Consider the following 16113-nt stretch of genomic DNA (forward strand, 5'->3'; position numbering starts at 1 on the left):
GGCGATAGCCATCCTGCTGGCCTGCACGGGCCTGAAGGTAGGGTGGCCGACACGGGACAGCCTGCCGCCCTTGGCGGTGCCCGCCGGCTGCTGCGTTGTGCGGCGTCACTTCTTTGCTGTGCCTGCTGCAGGTGCTGCTCATGCCAACCTACCGCTCCACCGACTTTGAGGTGCACCGCAACTGGCTGGCCATCACACACTCCCTCCCCGTCAAGCAATGGTGAGTGGGCCGCCGCCGCGTGCTGCTGCCACACCGGCATGCGCTGGCCCCCGGTCCCACGGCTGCAATGCCAGGCCCTGCTCTGATGCCTCCTCCATCCTGCTGGGCTACAGGTACTATGAGGATACCTCCGAGTGGACCCTGGACTACCCGCCTCTCTTTGCTTGGTTTGAGTGGGCGCTGTCGCAGCTGGCGGCCTGGTTTGATCCCGCCATGCTGCACGTGGCCGAGCTCGGCTATGCCAGCCCCGCCACCGTGCTCTTCCAGCGCCTCACTGTGATTGCCACCGAGGGCGTGCTGCTGTTTGCGGCCTGGCACGCCACCAGGCAAGCTCCGGAGCAGGGCTGCTGCCCCATGCCTTCCCTGTGCCTGGTCCCCTTCCCACCTGCCTGCGGTTGCGGGCCGTCTGCCGACTCGCCGCCTCCTGGCTGGCCTGCCTGACACTCCTCTCCGCAGACGCCAGCCGCGTCAGGTGCGCCTGGCTGCTCTGTTCCTGGTGGCTGCCAACCCGGGGCTGCTCATGGTGGACCACATGCACTTCCAGTACAACGGCATGCTGCTGGGTGGGTGGCCAGGCCATGGGCGCCGCATCTGCGCCGCCGCTTCGACGGTGGCAGCACTGTCTCGCCTGCACTGATGGCGGTGTATCGGATGGGGCGTGACATGCTTGCTGCTGCCCACTTCCCTCCTGTCTCTGACGTCGCAGGCCTGTTTGTGCTGTCGCTGCTGGCGGCGGCCGAGGAGTGCTACCTGCTGTCGGCGCTCCTGTTTGCGGTGCTACTCAACATGAAGCACATCTTCCTCTACGCATCCCCGGCCTTCTTCTGCTTCCTGCTCAGGCGCTACTGCAGGTGTGGGGTTGGCCCCGCTGAATGTGTGCACTGATTTTGTTGATGCTTTTCGCATGCGTGTGTGTGTGTGTGTGTGGTGCGGGGTGGTCGGGGCATGTCGCATGAGCGCACTATCCCCATATCATGCCCCGACTTTGCTTTGCCTGTGCAGCGGGCCAAGAGCAGTCCTGCGGTTTCTCATGCTAGGAGCGATCGTGGCCGCCATCTTTGGTCTTTCATTCGGGCCCTTTGTGGCCTTGGGGCAGCTGCCGCAGGTGGGTTGGCGCAGCACGGTGAGCCTCTTCTGTGCAGCTCCTGACAGGCAGGCCACCAAGCCAGCGCCACCTGCCAGCCTGCCAACCCGATTTCATCCCGCGCCCTGTTTGTCCCTCCAGCTCATCCAGCGGCTGTTTCCGTTTGCCCGCGGCCTCTGCCACGCCTACTGGGCGCCCAACGTGTGGGCGCTGTATGCGGCGCTAGACAAAGTCCTCAGCAACCTGCTGGGCCGCAGAGGGGTAGCGGCCAGCATGACAGGTGGGCGACCAAGGGCTGCGCAAGCGTGTTCGGCACGTCATCATCCGCTGCGTTTGCTTTGGCACGGGCGAGATGGCGACACCGCCATTCCTCCACCGCCACTGCCGCAGGCGGGCTGGTTGGAGTGGCGGAGTTTGCGGTGCTTCCGCAGATCGGCAGTGGTGCCACCGCGCTGTGGATGCTGATTGCCATGTCGCCCTGCCTGCTGCGCATTTGGTGAGCGGCAGTGCTGAGCCCTGCATTTCTGGCAGGCAGCTGTTGGGCTGTGGATAATCCGCAAACCTCAATGCTGCTGCCGCTGTCAAGTGCATGAGACGGGAAGCAGCCAGCCAGCGTCCTCGCCAACCCACTACCCTGGCAACTTGGATGCAGGCAGCGGCCTGAACCGAGGGACTTCCCTGCGGCGGTGCTGTACTGCACCTTTTGCAGCTACATGCTGGGGTGAGACGCAGGGAAGAGTGCAATGCCTGACTGCCCACCCCATGCAACTCAGCCCCGTCCGGGTGTCTGAAACTGGCGGGCTGGTGCCTATGGCTGTGCTTGGCGCGCACAGGTATCATGTGCACGAGAAGGCAGTACTGATGATTTCAGTTTCCCTGGGCATCCTGGCGGCGGCTGGACTGATGCCTGGTGGCGGAGCGGCCGCCATGAGCCAGTTCTTCTTCCTCAACACAGGTGTGTGTGTGTTTTGGTGCTCTCTGTGGGACGCCTGCTCGGGATCTAGCAAAGGGGCGGGTTAGCGAGGCTAGAAACCCTCCCCCTGCCTGCAGTTGGCTGCTATTCGCTCTTCCCGCTGCTTTTTGGCGATCAGGAGTACCCCATCAAGGCGAGCTGAGGGCTCATGCAATAGAGTGGGGGGTGTCTGCCCTTCCTCGCTGTTGCCCTTCCTGCCCTTGCTCAACCTCTGCTGTGGGCCTGCCTGCTGTGCGTGCAGGTGCTGCTGCTGGTGACCTTCATCGTCATTGCGGGCCCCTGGCTGGCGCAGCTGCCGTTGGACGGCAAGGGCGGCAAGCGGGGAGGCGGCGGCAAGAAAGGAGGCGGAGCGGCGCGGCCGCTGCTGCCACGCCACGAGCGGCTGTACCTGTGGGGGCTGGTGGGGCTGGAGTTGGGCACCAGCTGGGTGCTGCCGCCGCTGCTGGGCCAGCGGCTGCCCTTCCTGCCGCTCATGGCGGTGTCGCTGTACTGCTCGCTGGGCATGGTGTACTGCTGGGCCAAGCTGGCGGCGCAGACCTGGTGACGTGCCGCGACACTGGGGCAGCCACCCGCTGTAACCTGTCGCTGTGTCATGACCACTTCCCCCTACCGTGAGCAGCAGCAGCAGCAGAGAACACAGTGCATTGTAGGAGGCATTACAGGTCATATGGGCTAGTGTCATGTGTTGGCAGCTCATGTGCTCGCGTGGCAGCTGCAGCGCAGGGCAGCGCTACTTTTGCTGCCCCGCCACGGCGGGCCCCACCGGCTGCGCCGCGGCCCGCTGCTGCGCCGCCGCCGCCTGCTGCTGCTCCCCCAGCTTGTGCTCCAGCACCGCCTCCACCTGGCCCAGCATCGCCTGCCGCTCCTTGACCAGCTGCCCCAGCTGCTCCATCTTGTCGCGCACCAGCAGCACCTTGCGGCGGCAGTAGTCGATGCCTCCGGGGACGTCGCGCTGCGGGGTGGGCAGGCAGGCAGGAAGGAGGGATCAGACAACCATACACTAGATAGAAAGGGCTCCAAACAGAAAGGGCTCAAAAACTGGCAAGCAATGCGGTCACAGCCGCACAACCGCCATCGGACGAGCTGCAGGTGCCTGCGGGGAGCACTCTCACCTCCACATAGTATCCAGTGCCTGCTTCTAGAAGTACTGAGTCTACGCTCTCCAGCGTGCCTGACACATACAGGGACTCGGTGAGCGGCAGCAGCACGGGCTGGCCTGCAGGTGGCGGCGGGCAAGAGGGCGACGGGTGGGACGCGGCCGCAGAGCACGAAGCATGGCGGGGCAAACCGACGGCGGGCTCGCATTCCAGCTGCAAAGATGCTTTACGACAAAACTGCAATAGGCCAATCTCACCCTGCTTTTGGTCCTGCAGGTACTCGACTGCCTGCCCCGCCGCCGCAAACTTCCCCGCCGTTGACTGCAGCGTGACGCCATTCTGCTGCATCGTCCGTAGCTCCGTCTCCAGCGACTGCCGCACCTCCATCAGCTCCTGGGGCGACAGCGCGCCCAGGGACACGGGCTCCCCACTCATGGTGCGCTGATCGAAGAGATGAGAGGAGAACTGATGCGGCGGGGGCGGCGACTTTGACCCGTCAGGCGGACAATTGGGTACTTGGTAGGGTTCCAGATGCTGCATCAATGGCGTGGAGCGCTCTTGGGGCGGAATTCCGAGGAGTGGCACTACATGTGTACTGTTGGGTGCCTTGGAGCGACGCCAAGGGGCTCGCCTGCCAGGCGCCTGGCTTTTAATCGTAATACATATGAGCGTGGCAGTGTAGAGAGCAGTTCGGCGCGTTCACCCCCCGTCACCGACCGCCGGCGCCCCTCTGGGTCATGCACAGCTGCAACCCTATTCCGTGTTGAGTGCGGAAGTCATGCAGCAAACCGTTCGGCGATGTAAACGGCTGCTGGACGCCGCCGTTGATGCGTGCGGCTTGACTGACCCGGCCACGGCGGCGGCGGCGCTGCTGCTCAGGGAGGGCCGCCGCCGGCTGTACAGCCCGCCCGCGTTTCCCTCTGTGGAGGCACGGCTCAAGCCTGCTGAGCGCGTGTCCCAGAAGCGGCAAGGGCGCTGTCAGCAGCTGCAGGCAGCGACGACGTGCCAGGCGGAGAGGCTGTTGGCGCCTGGCGGCAGCGCCGGCGGCGCCCCACGCGGCTTTGCCTCAGCCTCGCCCCAGCCCGCACAGGAACCTGAGGATACGCTGCAGAGTGGTGAGGGCAGCAGCAGCGGTGACAGTTCAGCTGGTGAGCTATGCGCAGTCGCCAACACGTGCGCTTGGGGTCCCACATCTGGTGCAAGCCCTACCCTGCCTTTTGCCCACCATGCACCTGACCCCGCTTTGTGCTGCCTGCAGGCTCGGCGCCAGCCAGCGGCGCAGCTCGCCCCAAGCCGCGCTTTCTTCTAGAGCGCCTGGGCCTGGCACAGCCGCAGCAGCAGCCGCAGCAGCAGCCTGGGACCGAGAGGGGCACAGGCGGCGCCGGCGGGCGTGGGCCCTGGGCCCCGGCCAGCCGGCCGCCGCTCAGACACGAGCGCGGCGGCCCGCAGCGCCAGCCAGGGGTGCAGCCGTTGGCTTTCCGCCCGCAGAATGGCAGGCAAGAGCCTGGGGACTCGCGGCAGCGTCGGCCTTGGCAGCCAGCCGGCCAGGCGCCATCTCAGCAGCAGCAGCAGCAGCAGCGCGGCCAGAATGGCAGCCAGAACGACAGCAGGAGGCAGCCGGCGGGAGCAGCCATCAACGGGCTGCAGCGCAGGCAGGACCAGCAAGGCGCGGCACCCCGCCCGCCGCACCACCAGCAGCGGCCGCATGGGAAGCCGGGGTGGGGCCAGCCTGCGGCGCAGCAGCCTTTTGCCTTCCCTGCCGCCATGCCCACTGAGTTTCCCACCGCCTTCCCGCGGGCCGCCAGCGGCCCCGGCACCGCCAGGCAGCAGCGCAAGGCTGAGCAGCACAAGCGGAAGGCTCGGGAGGCGGCGGAGGCGGTGGCCCAGGAGGAGGTGCCTGAAGAGGTTGTGATCCCAGAGGACGTCACCGTGCTGCGCCTGGCTCAGCTGCTGGGTGAGGCAGCGCTGCGCGGCAGGCCGGCCCGCCGCCTGCCTGCCTGCCTGCCTGCCTGGTGCCGCGGCGAATGGACGGCTGAGGCCGGGGTTCCACTGGCACAGGCCTCGCCTGGGCGTGCCTGGCGGCAAGGTGGGCTCAGGCCGCCGCCTGGCTGGCGCCTGCTCCCGCCGCCGCCCCTGCAGACGTGTCTGTGCCGAGGCTGGAGGAGGTACTGCAGGAGCTGGGGGAGTCGTGCAATTCCAGGCAGGACCTGGTACCGCCAGACTCAGGTGGGGGCGCGGCTGGCGGGTGGCAGCTCGCCAGGCTGGCAGCACGTGCTGGGCGGTGGTGGGTGGGTCGGGGATAGGCCCATCTCGCTGAGGGCTGCAAGTGGGCCGGGCTGCCTGCTGGGCCGCCGCCCGACCGCCCCTTGCTGCTCTCCCGCGCTCGCTGTCGCAGCCGAGCTGGCGGCGATGGAGTTTGGAAAGGTTGCGGTGCTGGCGCGGCGCGGCGGGCGCGACGCGCCGCTGGAGGCCGACGCCCAGCCCCGCCCCGCTGTGGTGACGGTCATGGGGCATGTGGACCACGGCAAAACCACGCTGCTCGACGCGCTGCGCAGCACGGCCGTGGCGGCGGGGGTGAGCACGAGGGGCGGCGGCTGCTGCTGCTGCGGCGGCTGCGGATGCGGGTGCAGGCTGCATGCCGGTTGCATGCCGGTGCAACACGCGAAGCAGGCTGGCGCCCTGGCTCGCCTCCACCAGACCTTTTCTCGTGGCCTCCAGAGTGGCTGCGCTCTTCAGGGTGCTGGCTGGCCGGCGCTGCGCGCGCCCTCCCTCTCCCCACTGCTCACCCATGCACCCCACCCCACTGGCCCCCTGCAGGAGGCGGGCGGCATCACGCAGCACATCGGCGCGTTTGAGGTGCAGATGCCCGGCTCCCGCCAGTCGCTCACCTTCCTGGACACGCCGGGCCACGCCGCCTTCTCGGCCATGAGGGCGCGCGGCGCCGCCGTCACCGACCTGGTGGTGCTGGTGGTGGCGGCGGACGACGGCATCATGGCGCAGGCGCGTTGCGCGTGGTGGTGTGCGTGGGCTTGGTTGTTGGCAGCACGCATGCGCGCCAGTTAGCACAGCTGGCCCCCATCAACAGCTCTCCCCCACCACCACCCCTCCGGGCCGTGACTGCTCACCACCACCACCACCACCACCACCACCCTGCAGACGCGGGAAGCCATCTCGCACGCGCGCGCCGCGGGCTGCCCCATCGTCGTCGCCATCACAAAGTGCGACGCGCCCAACGCGCAGCCGCAGCGCGTGCGGCAGCAGCTGATCGCCGCGGGGCTGGAGACGGAGGAGGCGGGCGGCAGCATCCAGGTGTGCGGGGTGCTGGGTGTTGGGCTGGCCAGCCGCCCACCTGGGAAAGTTGTGTGCAGGCTGCTGTGCCGGGGACGCATGGCGGCCGGCTGGAGTGCAAGCGGATGAGCTCGACGCTTCCGTGCCGCGTGCCTTTTTGCCCTGTCTGCCTGCCGCGTACCCGCCTGCCTCAGCCGCGCCACTCGACCGTCGCCCGACGTCCCCTTCCCCGCGCCCTGCTGCGTAGGTGGTGGAGGTGGCGGCTGTGACGGGGCAGGGGCTGGAGGAGCTGGAGGAGGCGCTGCTGCTGCAGGCGGAGTTGATGGAGCTGGGGGCCAGCCGCAGCCGGAGGGCCGAGGCGGTGGTCATCGAGGCCAAGGTGGACAAGGGGCACGGCCCAGTGGCAACAGTGGTGGTCAAGCGCGGCACGCTCAAGGTGGGGGGCAGGCGGCAGCGCGGCGTGCGGCGTGCTGCGTGCTGCGGCACGTGTGTGATGGGGTGCTGCATGACGGCTGTGTGTGGGTGGGGCCGCGTGTATGGTTGCATACGGCTGCATGCTGCATGCGACCCTCTCCAGCGTGCATCCCTGCCACACTGTTCCCCATGCCTCCTGGCTTGACACGCGCAGGTGGGGCTGCCCATGGTTGTGGGCACAGAGTGGGGCCGCGTGCGCAGCCTGCGCGGCACGGGCGGCGCGGCGGTCAAGGAGGTGCTGCCGGGGCAGCCCGCCGAGATTGCGGGGCTCAAGGGCCTGCCGCGGGCGGGAGACCAGCTGCTGGTGAGGGTGGCACGCGCACGCCGCGCCCTGCCGCTGCCTGCCGCCGCCGTTCCCACGCCGGGGTCTGCAGCCGCACCCCTGCCCGTGCCCTCCGCATGCTCCCCCCTGGCGCCCTCCGCACTGCCTGCTGCCGCTGCACCCCAAGCCGCCCGCCCACCGACGCACATAACCCATCCCTTCCCTGCTCTTCCCCTCCCGTCCCCCCACCGCCTGGGCAGGTGGTGGACAGCGAGGAGCGCGCGCAGGTGATCAGCCGGGCGCGCACCCAGAACGCGGAGTTCCACCGCCGCGCCTCCGTGGCTCGCATGCTTGCGGAGCAGCGGCGGGCGTCGGAGGGGGGGGAGGCGGAAGGGCCGGGGCAGGGGCTGCACCGCACCCTGCACCTCGTCATCAAGGCGGATGTGCAGGGGTCTGCCGAGGCGGTGCGCCAGGCGGTGGCGCACATGAGCACGGAGCACGTGCGGGTGCAGGTGGGGCCCAGGTGGTTTGCTTGTTGCTTGTTGTGTGTGAGAGAGAGAGAGATTGTGTATCTATGGAGGGGAAGGTGGAGGGCCAGGGCAGGGCCAGCAGCCTGCTTCCCTTGTGCAAGTCGGCAAGAGCGCAGGCGGGGGCGCAGCGAGGAGTCGCCGCCGCTGGCTGCCACCTCTCCACACACCGGCTGCTGGCCCGCCTGCCCTGCCCTGCAGGTGGTGCACGTGGGGGTGGGGCCGGTGTCCCAGTCGGATGTGCAGCTGGCAGTGCCCCTGGGGGCCAAGATCCTGGGCTTCAACGTGCGCACGGCGGCGGCCGACGTGGACGCTCTCGCCAAGCAGCACGGCATCGAGGTGCGGCAGGCGGCTCGCGTTCGTGCTGCGTGCCGCTCAGGACATGTGCCAGGCTGCAGCGAGGGGTGGTCAGGTGGCTGCCACGTGGAGCTGCCGATGCCTCTTCTCCTCCCCGCCCCAGAGCTGCCAGCTCCCTCCCTCCCTCCCTGCCTGCCTGCCTGCCTGCCGCCATCGCAGGTGCGCTGTCAGCGCGTGATCTACGGCCTGCTGGAGGATGTGGGCAGCCTGCTGGTGGGCGCCTCTCCCAAGGTGGAGCACGAGGTGGTGGCGGGCACCGCCGAGGTGCTGCAGGTCTTCCAGCTCAAGGGCAACAGGTGGGCTGGGCTGGGCTGGCTGGCCTGCGTCATCTGGCTGGGCTCGGCTACCACACTGTTGTGGTACCCCCGCCCTGCTGTCTGTCTGAGGGCAAGGGAACTTGTGGGACACAAACCGTGGGAAAAAGGCGTCTTTGTTCCACGCCTGGCTGCTGGCGGCACGCCGACTATCAACCCCGCCTCCCATCTCCGTGTGCAGGGGCAAGGAGGCGGGCGTGGTGGCGGGGTGCCGCGTGGCAGAGGGCTCCGTCAAGGCATCCCTCAAGTATCGCGTGCTGCGCAGGTGAATGGACCAGCAGCGCCCAGCTAACGCTAGCTGCTGGTGGTTGGTGGTTAGCTGGCGCTGCTGCCCGGCCCTGCATCGGCCGAACCCGCCTGGTTGCCTGTCTTGGCAGCTCTCTAGCTGCCACGGCTTCCTCACCTCGGCTTCCTCGCCCTCGCTCCTGCGCCTGACCCTGCCGCCGCACTCCGCCTGCGTGCAGCGGCGAGGTGGTGCATGAGGGGCGGTGCGCCTCCCTGAAGCGCCACAAGCTGGAGGTGGAGACGGTGGGCAAGGGCACCGAGTGTGGCGTGCTGCTCGACGGCTTCCACGACGTGCGCCCAGGAGACCAGCTTCAGTGCATCGCCGTCGAGATGCGCAACGACGCGCACGTCAACACGGGCCCCGAGAACAAGTGGTGACCTTTCCGCAGCGCCTGCTGCTGCACCGCCGAAGTTGGGCGCAGCGGCTAGGTCGTTCGCCGCTTCATTTTATTGCATGCGCTCACATTGGCGCCTCTGGACTATTGCTCTGCATTGCATGAATCCTTTCCCTATTCAATGAGTTTGATTGCCTGACCCAGTGACTGGGGCGCAGCGGCTGAGGTTGCACGGCGAGGAAGGTGGCGAGGTGGCGGTGGCGCCATGCGCGCGGTCGAGCACTTGCCGCCAGCAGTTTCGCAAGTGCATCCCCGCCATCAATTCATGTACTCGGAGTCAATTCTCACAGGGAGCAGCCATGCTTGCGCGGCTTGCAAGCCACGCGCAGGCCAGCACCAGCCAGCCAATGATGCTGGCGCCGGCAACCCGCTACAGGCTGCTGCACTCACGACCGGCAGCAGAATTCATCGCCAGCGCAGGCTGCCGACAAGGCCGCAGCAGGTGAGGATGGCAAAAACAGGGAGGTGGCTCCGTGCTCCAATGCACTGCTCACGCCTTCCTGCAATTGCATTTGACGTGCAGGAGGAGGCTCGTGACGCTAGTGCGCGCTGAGAGTGAGCTTGGCTGCTGGCACCCCGCAGTGGCGGCAGGCGGTGACAGCGGCCTGCTGCCACGGCACATTTCATGCATACTCAGTGCTGCTGCTTACCATTGCTCTTGCAGAGCAAACAGAGACGGAGCGGAAGCCAAGTGTGCCAGAGCCCCCAGCGCAGCTGACTAGCAGCCAAGAGGGTCCAGAGGTAAGGCAGCCGCTGGGCGACGTTGGTAGGCAGGGGCACTGGCCCTGCCCACCATTCATCTGAAGTCCCTCCCTCGGCTGTAGGAGCTTGAGACTGCATTCCGGATATTTGACTGGAAGGCTTACAATGAGAAGTTTGATGTGAGTGGCGCTTCTGCATGAAGTCGCCAATCGTGCAACATCACTATGCAGTTTGCGAGTGTCCGCAGCACAAACGCCGTCTGTTCAGTGCTGCGGCTGCGCCGGAAGCCAAGCTGGGCTGATGCCCTGTTGCCGCTGGCGTCTCTCCAGCCAACTATCTGTAAACAATTTGCATTGTATGATCTCCTTTCTAGCAGATCTTGTTTGAGAGCACTGTGCGCTGACCCTGCCGCCAGCTGCCACGGCGTGCGTGCAGGTGCCGTGGGGCGGCAAGGAGGTGGTGCTGGGCATGGCGGCCTGGTGCGCGGCGTTTGTGGGCGTGGGCCTGGCCTTCATCCCGGTGGTGCGCGCCATGGCGGGCGCCGACGGCTTCTCCGGCCTCTCCGCCACCGACAAGTCAGTGTTTGCGCTGGCCAACCAGGTGGCGGAGACGGCGGTCAGCATCGCCATCATCCGCCTGGGGGTGGCGCGCTTTGAGCCGCTGCCGCCCGACCTCTTCAAGTATGACCTGAGGTGAGAGCGAGGCTGAGCCGTGCAGCAGCATGCATGAGGGGGAGGGGGCGAGTGGGCGTGGCTCTGCGCCTGGGGCTGTCGGTAGCCGGCGCTTGAGTGTGCCATGGCGGGCCTGGAGCTCCTCCGGGGGCCCATCCCGAACAATGCAATCCCTAAGGCCCCGCCCTGTATCCACTGCCCCCCCACACACAATGCAGCGCACCATTCAAGAAGCCGCGCGGCTGGCTGATGTGGGGCCTGCTGGGCGTGCTGCTGTCCCCCTTGGTCGTGTATGCCTCGGCCACGCTGTCTGATGGGCTGGGCGTGTCCGACACTGCTGGGCGGGGCACCGTGGATGCTGTGTCTTCCATCATCACCATCAACTTCTCGACCTACGCCTCCCTCATGGCCACCACCTCGATCCTGGCGCCCCTGCTGGAGGAGACGGTGTTCCGCGGCTTCCTGCTCACCAGCCTGACCAAGTGGATGCCCGTGCCCGCCGCCGTCGCCGTCTCCTCCCTCGCCTTTGGCATGGTGCACCTCACACCCCGCGACTTCCCGCAGGCAAGCTAAGGATGCCGCCGTTGAAGGAGCTGGTGAAACAGGTGGCGCGGCCTTGCGACAGCTTTGAGTGATGCTCAGGCCAGGCGGCATGCAGCGCCTGGTGCAGACAGCGCCCTCTGCTGTGTGTGCTCACCATGCGCGACTCCGCTCCGCTCGCCTGTGTGCAGCTCACCGCCCTGGGCTTCCTGCTAGGGTTCACCTACGTGCGCTCGCGCAACCTGCTGACCCCCATCCTCATCCACGGCGCCTGGAACGGCAGCGTGCTGACCATCCTGTTTTTCCTTGCCAGCCAGGGAATATCCATCGATGAGCTCCTCCACGCCCCTAGCTAGTTCAGCGACCGGCTGAGCAGGCTGCAATTCTTTTTCTGTCGAGTCAGGTCCAGCTCATGCTTCATGCATGGCCCTCAGAGCTGCCCCTGAGCACTGCCTCTTCTTTCCTTAAATCTTGAAAGCAACAGCGGTCGCAGAATGCCAGCTGCAGAAGGTGGGGTGAAAAACTTGCTGAACGAGGCAGAGGAAGCAGCAGGACTGGCAGAGGAAGCAGAGGAGACGATAGCATGCCTTAGGAGGGCGAGAGAGAGGAGAGAAATGTCAGAATGCGTCACGCACAAGCATTTCGTCACTGCAGAATAGTGTAAATTCAGGGCAGTCTCGTGGGAAGGAACTTTTCAAGCATTATCAGCTGCATCGTCACTTCTTGGCGCTGCTGTACGACAGGTAGCCTGTCCAGCACATCCCGCAGGTTGACATCCACAGCACCTGCGCCAGCGGCAGCAAACCAAGCCAAGAAGGTTAGGCTCGGCGCTCGACTCGCAGCTTCCCGGCATGCTCTTTCTGCACCAACTGCCCAATAGCTCCCCTCCTCCGCACCTGGTACTGCAGCGGCACTGCCGTGAAGTTGATGGTGGCGGCGGGCACCCAGAACTTCCAGCCGTTGAGCATGGTGGGCACAAAGTCGGCACGCAGCTTGCCCGGCAGCTCCCCGAGGCGCTGCTGCAGCGCCAGGTTCCAGCCAAACGCCACCGAGATGGTGAGCGGCGCCAGCGCCAGCTGGTTGAGCGTCACCTGCAGCAGGCACGGCAGGTGTGGGCAGGAGCGAGGGTGGGACGCAGCAAGGCCAGACCGGCGTTTGAGGGATGCATGCTGCCGAGCGAATTGGCGACGACAGGGCATGCCGGGCTTCACTGGCACGCAGCACCCCAAGCAAGGCACCTTTGTGGCGAAGTTGAGCAGGGTGCGGCCGGGGAAGGCGCGGTCCAGAGCGCCGTACCAAAAGTACTGGTAAGGGCCTGTGGGGAAGTGCAGGTGAAATAAAGAAAGGAAAAGGTCAGACGGAAGCAGGCAACGGGATGATGGCATGCTGGAATGCTCGTTAGTGAAGATGTCTTCCCTGTTGTTCTCACTGCCCTCCCTCACCATAAAACAGCAGCCCAAAGGTGCCCATGCGTGCTGCACGGGCCGCATCATAGCTGGCGGCGCTCCCGCTGCTGCTGCCGCTCTGCAAGAGGGCGACAGCGGCGTGGTTGTGGGCAGGACAGCACGCCACAATCCAGGGCTCCCAGTATAGGAGCTGCTCTGCATCAGAGGTCATGCAACTCAGGAGGGTCTCACCTCGCTGCGCATGGTCAGCAGCTGGGCGAGCACATCTCCCGCCAACGCCAACGACCCGCTGACGAGGCCGCTCTTCAGCACCGGGTTGTTCAACAGTCCCTGCAGCGCATCGCCCTCCAGGGCCCCTCACACTTCTGTTCCAGCCAAGCAGGCCGCGATGGAGTCCCAAGCAGGCTGGACGGCAAACCCACCTGCTGTGGCGGTGCGCTGGACGCTGCTGCCGCGTCTGATGCACTGCGCGCACGCTGCTGGCGCTGCCTGCGGGGTTTGGGCGCACCGAAACCACTGCCGCCGCCCAGTGGCAGTCGGAAGCAGCCTGAACTCATAGCGCAACACCTTTCACAGGGAAATAGAATACAAAGACGTGATGGTGAAGGCCGCAACGCAATGCAATGGCAGGGTGGCAATGCATTCTGCGTCTCCCGACAACAGCGCCGCAGCGGGCACGACGGGACACGCCATGCCGCCTGCTCACAGCTCGTCCCTCTCGTGCGTGCCGCTGCTGCTGCGCTTGACGGGCACGCCACCGTAGCGTGCCACGTCCACGAGGTGCGCGGGCTGCTTGTCCAAGCCCTGGAACAGCGGGCCGTGGGTGGGTGTGGGCACAAAGCGGCCGCTGCCGCGCATCACGTTGAGCTTGCCCTCGTGCCACACCACACGGCCGCGGCTGATGGTGGTCACCACCTGCATTCGGGGGCAAGCAACAGCAGGTGCAACTACAGCATGTGAACACATCATACTCGAGGCAGGGGAAGGTGCATGCATGACACACTATCACACCCGGCGCCAGCCAGCCGCCTAGGCCCAAGGCCCCGCCCACCTTGCCCCGCACGCGGTAGCCCTCGTAGATGTTGGTGTCCATGGCGGAGTGGTGGGCGGCGGCGGTGATGGTGTGGTCAAGGGAGGGGTCAAAGATGATGACGTCGGCATCCGACCCAGGCGCCACCACGCCCTTGCGAGGGTAGATGTTGTACACCTGGGCGGCCGCAGTGCTGGTGACGCGCACAAAGTCGGAGGGCGTCAGCTGCCCGCTGTTCACCAGCTCCTGCCACACCACGTGCAGCCGCTCCTGCACGCGCGTGAGCCAGGCAAGCGAAAGAGTGGCACGAGGGGTCGCATTGTGGTTTGCGCTAGGGCAAAGGAGGCACAGTGCAGGGACATGATGAACGGGAGGGCCACCAATCGTTGTTCAGTGGGCCCGCGTGGCCCCTGCCTCCCTGCCCTTGCCCTGCCACCCGTGGCGCTCACCTCCAGCCCATTGACGCCATTGGGGATGATGCGGAAGTCGTGGCGCCCCACCGCCTTTTGGCTGCTGTTGAACACGGCGTGGTCTGTGCCCACCAGCTGCAGCACGCCGCCCGCCAGCGCCGCCCGCAGCGCCGCGCCGTGCTCCCTGTGGCAAGGGTGGTTGGGGGCAACTGTTCAATGCTCGCCAACAATCCCACTGACAATGGTGCTGGGTTGACGCAGCTGCTGGCAACACGGCGCAGGCGAGCCCTGCACTGCGCAGCCCCATGCTGACGTGATGCGTGCCTCACTTGCTGCGTATGGGCGGGCTCATCACATACTGCGCCGCCACATCAAAGTCGGGGTGCCACATGCGGCTTTCATCCATGGAGATGGCTGAGGCCACCGTCTCGCCAACCACCCGCACCCCGCGCTGCCTGCACCAGGCACGAGGGATGGCAGGTGCAGCGGCACACTTTGGTGGCCATGGACGCCAAGGCAGGGAGCTACGGCAGGCAGGGGCCGGAAGGAAAGCAGAGGCAAAGCAAGGCACAGGGCCTGGCGAGGGGCTACGCAGGCGCTGTGCTGCCAGCGCGGCGTGGGCATGCCCGCCCACCTGGCGCGCCCGACCTCCTCCATCGCATCCCGGCTCATCACGTGCACCACATACAGCGGCGTCCCCACAAACTCGGCCAGCCGGATGGCGCGCGCCGTGGCCTCCCCCTCCAGCGCCGCCGGCCGCGACAGGGCGTGGCCCTCTGGGCCGGTGATGCCCGCATCAAACACGCGCTGCTGCCCCTCTGCCACCGCATCTCCGTTCTCCGCGTGCACCTGCACATTGCAAGGGGACAAGAGGTGGATGGGCAGGCAGGCCAGGGGTGCGCACTTGTGCAGGAGGCACAGCGTGTGGATGCAAGCGGCAGGTCAGGGCCACAGCCGTGCGGCCGCACCTGCGCCAGTGCCCCCAGCTCCTTGCACCGCCGCAGCCCCGCCAGCAGCTGCTCGTCGTTCACCATTAGGGCGCCTGCAGGAGGGGAGGGATGGTGATTGGGGGCACGGCAGCAAGCTCGACGGTTTGCAACAAAACACCGCAGATTGCGTGCCAGGCCTTTCACGCCTGGCTTCTCCTCATGTTGGAACAGGCCCGCCCCCTGCCCACCCAAGCAGCAAAAGAAAATCCCGTCCCCGCCCCCTGCGGCCTCACCCTTATAGGCCATGAAGAACTTGAAGCTGTTGACGCCTCGGGCAGTGACGGCCGCCATGTCAGCCGCCACCCTGTCGCTCCACGACGTCACCGCCATGTGGAAGCCATAGTCCATGACCGCCGCCTGCGCCTTGCGCTGCCACTCCTCCCACCCCGCCAGCAGGTCGTGCGCCACGGGCAGCACAAAGTCGATGTGCATGGTGGTGCCGCCCGCAAGCGCAGCGGCGTGGCCGCTGCGGTGCTTGGAGGGCGGAGGGTGGGGGGTGGGATGTGGGATGGCTTGGAGCAAGCACCGCGTGCTGGTTCCCTGCCTGCCTGCCTGCACATGCAAGCACCCCTGACTGCCCTCCCACCCAGCATCCCCTCCTGCACTGCCCGCACCTGAAGAAGTCGTCGCAGGCGACCTGCCCCATGAAGGGCATGGCCAGGTGGGTGTGCGGGTCGATGCCGCCCGGCATCACCAGCTTGCCGCGCGCATCCAGCTGCCGTGTGCCCGGCCGTGCCGCCTGCAGCGCTTGGAGCAGTGCGTGGCAAGGCCAGGTGTGAGGAGCATCGGGATTGGCTGCATTCCTGAATGGGTCGAGGGCACCAGGGCTGCCGGGAGGGAGGCAGTCTGCACCTGGAGGCCTGGCTCGACCCTCAGGATGATTCCATCCCGGATGAGCACATCTGCCTGGAACTGGCGGTCGGCATTCACCACAGTGCCACCCTGCAGCACGGGCAGCGAGAAGAGGCGAGCCAGGCAATGCATAGGCGCGGGACTGGCGGCAGCGAGCAGTGGCGGGTGGCGGCGGTGAGCGCGGGGAGGGCAAGGAGGGCTCACCGTGATCAGGATATCTTCGGCTCCAGCCATGAG

General features: G+C 66.7%; 5 protein-coding genes across 5 annotated transcripts; 3 read left to right on the plus strand and 2 right to left on the minus strand.

Annotated features, from left to right (window-relative positions):
• Positions 1-125: 125 nt before the first annotated feature.
• On the plus strand, positions 126-2419 carry CHLNCDRAFT_23571 (hypothetical protein; the record flags this gene model as incomplete). The annotated part of the gene is made up of 10 exons (XM_005847183.1): positions 126-220; positions 334-592; positions 693-783; positions 927-1071; positions 1223-1325; positions 1446-1584; positions 1695-1800; positions 1957-2025; positions 2138-2214; positions 2334-2419. Coding segments are annotated over 10 exons (1170 nt in total), but the record flags the coding sequence as incomplete, so codon positions are not given.
• A 588-nt stretch (positions 2420-3007) lies between these two features.
• CHLNCDRAFT_134230 (hypothetical protein) lies at positions 3008-3809 on the minus strand (the record flags this gene model as incomplete). Its single annotated transcript, XM_005847331.1, has 3 exons — positions 3008-3229; positions 3390-3493; positions 3632-3809. 3 exons carry the CDS (start codon positions 3807-3809, stop codon positions 3008-3010), a joined length of 504 nt encoding a protein of 167 aa, XP_005847393.1.
• A 1959-nt stretch (positions 3810-5768) lies between these two features.
• Positions 5769-9413, plus strand: CHLNCDRAFT_31223 (hypothetical protein). Its single transcript, XM_005847184.1, has 10 exons — positions 5769-5948; positions 6192-6378; positions 6541-6701; positions 6910-7098; positions 7291-7440; positions 7659-7910; positions 8127-8264; positions 8442-8578; positions 8778-8861; positions 9061-9413. The coding sequence occupies exons 1-10, from the start codon at positions 5784-5786 to the stop codon at positions 9257-9259; spliced, it is 1662 nt and encodes a 553-aa protein (XP_005847246.1). The 5' UTR covers positions 5769-5783; the 3' UTR covers positions 9260-9413.
• Positions 9414-10202: 789 nt separating this feature from the next.
• On the plus strand, positions 10203-11545 carry CHLNCDRAFT_134232 (hypothetical protein; the record flags this gene model as incomplete). Its single annotated transcript, XM_005847185.1, has 4 exons — positions 10203-10217; positions 10414-10670; positions 10868-11183; positions 11381-11545. 4 exons carry the CDS (start codon positions 10203-10205, stop codon positions 11543-11545), a joined length of 753 nt encoding a protein of 250 aa, XP_005847247.1.
• A 1752-nt stretch (positions 11546-13297) lies between these two features.
• CHLNCDRAFT_48832 (hypothetical protein) lies at positions 13298-16008 on the minus strand (the record flags this gene model as incomplete). The annotated part of the gene is made up of 9 exons (XM_005847332.1): positions 13298-13510; positions 13647-13895; positions 14075-14219; positions 14365-14490; positions 14670-14884; positions 15004-15077; positions 15258-15490; positions 15639-15763; positions 15877-16008. 9 exons carry the CDS (start codon positions 16006-16008, stop codon positions 13298-13300), a joined length of 1512 nt encoding a protein of 503 aa, XP_005847394.1.
• Positions 16009-16113: the final 105 nt, after the last annotated feature.

Source organism: Chlorella variabilis, assembly GCF_000147415.1.
Source record: "Chlorella variabilis unplaced genomic scaffold CHLNCscaffold_11, whole genome shotgun sequence".
NCBI lineage: Eukaryota > Viridiplantae > Chlorophyta > Trebouxiophyceae > Chlorellales > Chlorellaceae > Chlorella > Chlorella variabilis.

Excerpts from the sequence above, each read along its gene's own strand:
- CHLNCDRAFT_31223 (XM_005847184.1), top strand. The coding sequence starts at position 5,784 with ATGGAGTTTGGAAAGGTTGCGGTGCTGGCGCGGCGCGGCGGGCGCGAC. Across the intron at positions 7,441-7,658 it reads GGGCGGGAGACCAGCTGCTG|GTGGTGGACAGCGAGGAGCG; the intron begins GTGAGGGTGGCA and ends CCGCCTGGGCAG. Across the intron at positions 8,862-9,060 it reads AAGTATCGCGTGCTGCGCAG|CGGCGAGGTGGTGCATGAGG; the intron begins GTGAATGGACCA and ends GCCTGCGTGCAG.